Below are 7,500 nucleotides of genomic sequence, written 5' to 3'. Positions count from 1 at the left end.
TCTAGTTTAGATAATATTTATTGTCTGGAAGGTGAGGATTTTATTTCATCATCTGCTTTGAATTATGTTTAATATCTCAGGAAATGAGTGTTTTATTTCTTACTCTGCTCTAAATGATATATATTGCCTGAAACATGAGTATTTTATTTCATAATCTGGTTTAAATAGTATTTATTGCCGAAAATGTCAATGTTTTATTTTATAACCTGTTTTAAATAATATTTATTGTCTGAAACATGAGTATTTTATTTCGTAATCTGGTTAAACAATATTCATTGCCGAAAATATTGATGTTTTATTTTATAACCTGTTTTAAATAATATTTATTCTCTGAAAAATTAACATTTTATTTCATAGTCTGTTTTAAATAATAATTATTGTCTGAAAATTTAATATTTTATTTTATAATCTGTTTTGAATAATATATATTGTTTGAGTCAGTTAATATTTTATTTCATAATCTGTTTTAAATAATATTTTGTGACTGAAAAATTATTATTTATATCATAATCTGTTTAAAATGATATATATTCCCTAAGTAAATTAATTGATTTCATAATCTCCTTTGAATAGTATTTATTGACTGAAAAATTATTATTTTATTTCAAAATCTCTTTTAAATAGTATTTATTGACTGAAAAATGATTATTTTGTTTTATAATCTGCTTTAAATTATATACATTGTCTGAAAGTGGAAAAGTAAATAAAAAAACTACATTAGAAAAATAATATGAACTCGTGAATTTTATAACAGTAAATTCTGAAAATTAAATAAAAGAAAATGCGATTTATGCAATAAAATCGTCAGTCGGTTATCGCAATATCGTACGATTTCCGTATATTTCCCTTTTCTAAATATACGTTTTGACATGGGGATATTACCAGGTACAAAGTAAAATACAGGGAAACGAAATGAAATTAGAATGATGTATTCTATCAGTAAAGTAAACGAAAAAAAAAGTCTTGTTATTTATTTCTGAGAATACTTTGTGACGTGTGTTAATAAAATTGTTGTTTAATAGATATTAAATTGCATTTCTCAAACACTAGATAACAGTGTAAAGTTATAATATTCTTATATGAGTATCCTTCTGTTTCGCTTTGAAAATAGGGCTGCTTTATGTCACTCCTTGATAACAAAGTAATTCGTAATTTTCAGTTTGTATATTCTGTAACGTGTTACTACTCTTTTGACAAGATTAGCCTCACCAATTCATAGCTTTCCAAAACTATATAGATGAAAATACTTTTTTTTAAAAACACATTAACACATCACTCCATCCAGTATTCTACAGATGAAAATAGTAATTATAAGCACAGTAAGACACCTCCTCTTCCCAAGATTCTATGGGTAGTAATACAATTTTTACTATTCTTCCCAAAAATCTATCGATAAAAATACCATTTAAAACACGATAACAGATCCTTTCTTTCCAGGATTCTATAGATAAAAATACCATTTTTATTTTTTCCCAAAATTCTGTAGAAAAAATAGCATTTAAAACACAGTAAGAAATCTCTTCTTCCCAAGATTCTGTAGATAGAAATACCATTTCAATCTATTCTTGCCAAAATTCTATGGATAAAAATACCATTTAAAAGTTCTATAGATGAAAATACCATTTGAAAACACAGTAACAAATCACTCCTTCCCAAGATTCTATAGCCGAAAATATTCTTGAAAACGAACACACGCAACAAAAGCCTTTCGCCGCACAACAAAATCCCATCAAAACCAGGAATTGACAACAAACTGACAAACTGTGCCCAGTCCAGAGAACGCAAGGGAGTGTAGTGGTACAGCCTTAATTCTAAACCCCAATTCTAAACCCCAATTCTAAACCCGCAGTCTCCGGATACCTTCGGTGGTTTAGATCCGGAGAGGAAAGTCTCAGATTTTTGCCAATTAAACCTGGTGTTAGTTGGGGCAGAGGAAAATGAAAACCGAAGGCTGTGGCTTCTGTTGTTGGTTTTCGTGTTACAACGGAGAGAGAGAGAGAGAGAGAGAGAGAGAGAGAGAGAGAGAGAGAGAGAGAGAGAGAGAGAGAAATCATCTCGAGTCGGATTACACACTCTGTGTATGTGTGTGTGTGTGTGTGTATATGTATTCTCTTCAGAGAAGAGGGTGGGATGTGTATATGGGTGTATTGTTTGGTTAAACTTCAACGAGGTTGTTGTGTGCTTCTCGAATGCTTGGATGGATGGGTTCTGGATCGTGTATGTGGTGTACACGATATTAATTTTATATAGATGTTTTGTGTGTGTGTATATATATATATATATATATATATATATATATATATATATATATATATATATATATATATATATATATATATATATATATATATATATATATATATATATATATATATATATATATATATATATATATATATATATATATATATATATATATATATATATATATATATATATATATATATATATATATATATATATATATATATATATATATATATATATATAGTCCCTCCATTTAGTTGATATATAAAGTTTCAGAATCAAAACCATATAATATATTCTAAAGAATACTGTACGTGTACAGATAATGAAATGAATTACCACTTTCGTATCTCTCTCTCTCTCTCTCTCTCTCTCTCTCTCTCTCTCTCTCTCTCTCTCTCTCTCTCTCTCACTGTCAATGAAATCTTAATGAAAGCAAAGTAAGTTTTATTCGCCAAGCACACCCATTTTAATTGTACATAACCCCTGATCAAGAAAATAAGAAAATTGTTTTTAGCTCATAACTCATTGCTACCAATTCTTTATTGTCTTCCTGTTACAAGGTAAGAAATGCCTCCCTTCGTGAGCAATTTCCCTCCAATGCCTCCTTCTCATTTCTCTCAGGAAGTTTCGCAATACAACATTTTATTCTTTCTCGGCTTATTACATTTTTATTATATAAGATTTGGAGAGTTTTTTTTGTTATAAGTTAGATATTCTATATTGTAACGTATCTGTTGATAAATTCTGGATGCTCTACATGTGGTATTTTTATTATTTTTAAATAGAATGATCATCGTTCATGAATTTTTAATGGTTGCTTTGTCATACGAGTACTATATAGGTATATTGGTTGAAATGAATTGACCTCATATGTTATAAGTAATAACCTCATGTTATATTTAAGAGACTCGTGTTATGAGTAAGAGATAGATGATTAATTTAACCACAAATTTTAGTATGTTGGTCACACCAAAACATAATTATATTGTTATTCTTTTCACGCCTAGATCAGTTCCCAGACGTTTCCACGGTTTTAGGAAAAAGTATAAGTTATTTTAGTTCCACATAAATAAGCATTTGTGTTCAGACAGTCATCGTAAACACGAACGGTCAATTTTATCCACAATAAAATCAAAACGGTTCACATCACTTTATCATACAACTTATGGGTTAGTCTTTTCCACGGCTCTATTAAAACTTGATTCTTGGGAGACACTTGTAAGCTGAAATGAGACCAGTCTTTCTTTCTCGGCGGTTCCCTTCATTAATGTGTGAACCTGGGAACTTCACATAAAGGTCTGAAAGCTCTGTGTGAAAGGAGCATATTGGGTATTTATTTCTTAGTAGGATTAAGGCTGTCAAGAGGAGGAATGACTGTCAAAATACTGAGAAAGATGAAATTTCAGTGACTTTTCCGTGTGTGTGACATTTACATGGATAGAAGTGTGAATGTGACTGGTTAACTTCCATGCTTTTTCATAATGGGGGATGTGTTCATTTTAGTTTATTTTACTACTAATAATAGTATTTATGATTTTGAAATATCATATTTTTAATTGTTTTATATATATGACTCCCAATTAACAATTCGTAGCTGGCATTTAATTGACTAAGTTAGGCTCTCTCTCTCTCTCTCTCTCTCTCTCTCTCTCTCTCTCTCTCTCTCTCTCTCTCTCTCTCTCTCTCTCTCTCTCTATATATATATATATATATATATATATATATATATATATATATATATATATATATATATATATAGAATCCTATAACACGTATTTTCATGTCAGTATAGTCGTAGAGTGATAAACTCATTTTCTACCGTAACAAGAATGCAATGCTTACTTTTACACCTATGTAAATGAAATACATTTCAGTCATAACAAAGAATTATTATACAGTCGATTCATTACGATGTATCCGTATCCATCACGAAAGCACCCCTATGAAAATACCTTGATATTCAGATATTCAATAAAATTCTTCTTGTAATAACATTTCGTCACCATTCCATTTTAAAAAGGAGCATATATCCCTTACGGTAAATGGTTACTCCTCCACTTAACGGTCTCTGAGGCATTTACAAACATTTTCCCTCTACACCCCAAGACATTGGCAAACATTTCCCCTCTACACCTCAAGACCTGGACAAACATTTCCCGTTTACACACCAAGACCTTGACAAACATTTCCCCCTCTACACCCGAAGACCTTGACAAACATTTCCCCTTTACACCCCAAGACCTTGACAAACATTTCCCCTTTACACCCCAAGACCTTGACAAACATTTCCCATCTACACCCCAAGACCTTGACAAACATTTCCCCTCTATACCCCAAGACCAGGACAAACATTTCCCCCTGTACACCCCAAGACCTAGACTACATTTCCCCTCTAAGCACCAAGACCTTGACACACATTTCCCTTCACACCCCAAGACCTTAACACACATTTCCCCTCTGCACCCAAAGACCTTGGCAAACATTTCCCCGTCTACATCCCAAGACCTTGACAAGCGTTTCCCCCTCTACACCCAAGACCTGGGCAAACATTTCCCCTCTACACCATAAAACCTTTACAAACGTTTCCCCTCTACATCCCAAGACCTTGGCAAGTATTTCCCCTCTACACCCCATGACCTTGACAAACATTTCCCCTCTACATCCCAAGACCTTGGCAAACATTCCCCCTCTACACCCCAAGACCTCGACAAGCATTTTCCCTCTACACCCCATGACCTTGACAAACATTTCCCCTCTACACCCAAAGACCTTGGCAGACATTTCCCCTCTACACCCCAAGACCTTGACAAACATTTTCCCTCTACACCCCAAGACCTTGACAAACATTTCCCCTCTACACCCCAAGACCTTGACAAACATTTCCCCTCTACACCCCAAGACCTTGACAAAAATTTTCCCCTCCCCAAGACACTGATCAACATCCCCTTCCCACCAAGTCCCAAGTCCCCTCCCGCACATTCACTATATTACCGGAAGACTGAGACGGCCCCCGAGGCGCCCGCCCCCCGCCCTTCGAGGTAGGTTCGCCGAGGCCCTTGGACACCAATAACGCACTAAATAACGCGGGAGGGGGGATTAATGTGCGGCGGGGTGATATATTTGCCGGCCATTTGCGGCCTCAATGAGCAGTAGGCGATGCGTGTCGCCGACCATTCATTTCGGCCGTCTCTCTCTCTCTCTCTCTCTCTCTCTCTCTCTCTCTCTCTCTCTCTCTCTCCCAGGACCACTAATCCTCTTCCTCCAAGGACCACCAGCGGATCTCTCTCTCTCTCTCTCTCCCTCCCCCAGGACCACCAGTCCTCCTTCTCCGAGGAGGACCGCTATCCCTCCTCCTCCTCCTCCTCCTCAGAGGACCACTACCATTCCTCCTCCTCCGAAGACCACTATCAATTCTCGTCCTCCCAGGACCACTATCAATCGTCCTCCAAGGACCACCATTCCTCCTCCTCCGAGGACCACCATTCCTCCTCCTCCGAGGACCACCAGTCCTCCTCCTCCTCTGAGGACCACTTTCCCTCCTCCTCCTCCTCCTCCGAGGACCACTACCATTCCTCCTTCTCCGTAGATCACTATCAATACTCCTCGTCCTCCCAGGACCACTATCAGTCCTCCTCCAAGGACCACCATTCCTCCTCCTCCGAGGACCACTATCCCTCCTCCGCCTTCTCCTCCTCTAAGGACCACCTTTCTTCCTCCTCCAAGGACCACAATCCTCCTCCTCCTAGGACCGCTATCCCTCCTCCTCATCTGAGGACCACCTTTCTTCCTCCTCCAAGGACCACCAATCCTCTGAGGCCCACCAAACCGCCTACTACCTCCTCCTCCGCCCGTGTCCGGCCTTCCTTCCTTGCATATAGTAAGCCACCCGTCCGTATACGCATACGGTAACCTCACCCATTCATAAACCGTCCTGAATCTGGGAGATAAAAAAGATAGGTAAATCTTGCTTTCATTAATCTTCTTTGATAAATTTCCTTCGTCGATTACTGGAGGATATTCACGCCTTGCGATGTTCCTTTCGGAGAGATGCTAGCTTCAGTGTGTATATATATATATATATATATATATATATATATATATATATATATATATATATATATATATATATATATATTAATATATATATATATATATATATATATATATATATATATATATATATATATATATATATATATTATATATATATATATATATATATATATATATATATATATATATATATATATATATATATATATATATATATATATATATATATATATATATATATATATATATATATATATATATATATATATATATATATATATATATATATATATATATATATATATATATATATATATATACCTTTACGATATGAGTTTGCCTCAAATAAAAAAAAAAGAATAATAAATAATACGCCTTTAGTGAAAGCTATCGTCGACGCGGAATATACTGTGCAGGATATTGACCTTCATATCATAGGTTAAAAGTAAAATAAAAAAAAAAAACTCATGTTAGGGGCTCAGATATACAAGTGTTTTTTTTTTATTTATTTTTTTTACCGAGGAGAATGGTCTGTTAGTGTGTTTCAGTACTGGGTGTAATGTTTACTATGTTTACTAACCGATAAAATACTAACTAGATTGTATTGTAGGATATAAGTTGACAGGTAATAATAATAATAATAATAATAATAATAATAATAATAATAATAATAATAATAATAATAATAATTTAATAATAATTTCATTTATATATATATATATATATGAAATTATTATTATTATTATTATTATTATTATTATTATTATTTTTATTATTATTATTATTATTATTATTATTATTATTATTATTATTATTATTATTATCAAGTTCTTCTGTCAACTTATATCCTACAATACAATCTAGTTAGTGTTTTATCTGTTAGTAAACATAGTAAACATTACACCCAGTACTGAACCACACAAACAGACCATTCTCCTCAGTAAAAAAAAAAATAAATAAAAAGAAACACTTGTATATCTGAGCCCCTAACATGGGAATTTTTTTTTTTTATTTTTTATTTTACCTTTAACCTATGATATGAAGGGCAATATCCTACACAGTATATTCCGCGTCGACGATAGCTTTCACTAAAGGCGTATTATTTATTATTCTTTTTTTTTTTTATTTGAGGCAAACTCATATCGTAAAGGCGATAGTACGACTGACTAGACTGTATAGCTGCTGACAGCGAGCAGT

General features: G+C 33.8%; 1 protein-coding gene across 1 annotated transcript in view; it reads left to right on the top strand.

The window, feature by feature from the left end:
• LOC136850468 (DNA topoisomerase 1-like) overlaps positions 1-6,159 on the top strand; it is a 15,802-nt gene extending 9,643 nt beyond the window's left edge. Inside the window, exon 2 of the mRNA XM_067124042.1 lies at positions 5,560-6,159. Coding sequence (XP_066980143.1) covers positions 5,560-6,159 — 600 coding nt within the window. The remainder of the gene's footprint in view (positions 1-5,559) is intronic.
• Positions 6,160-7,500: the final 1,341 nt, after the last annotated feature.

The sequence above is a fragment of the Macrobrachium rosenbergii genome, chromosome 22, assembly GCF_040412425.1.
Source record: "Macrobrachium rosenbergii isolate ZJJX-2024 chromosome 22, ASM4041242v1, whole genome shotgun sequence".
Classification (NCBI taxonomy): Eukaryota; Metazoa; Arthropoda; class Malacostraca; order Decapoda; family Palaemonidae; genus Macrobrachium; species Macrobrachium rosenbergii.
This window is presented reverse-complemented; position numbering and strand designations above follow the sequence as displayed.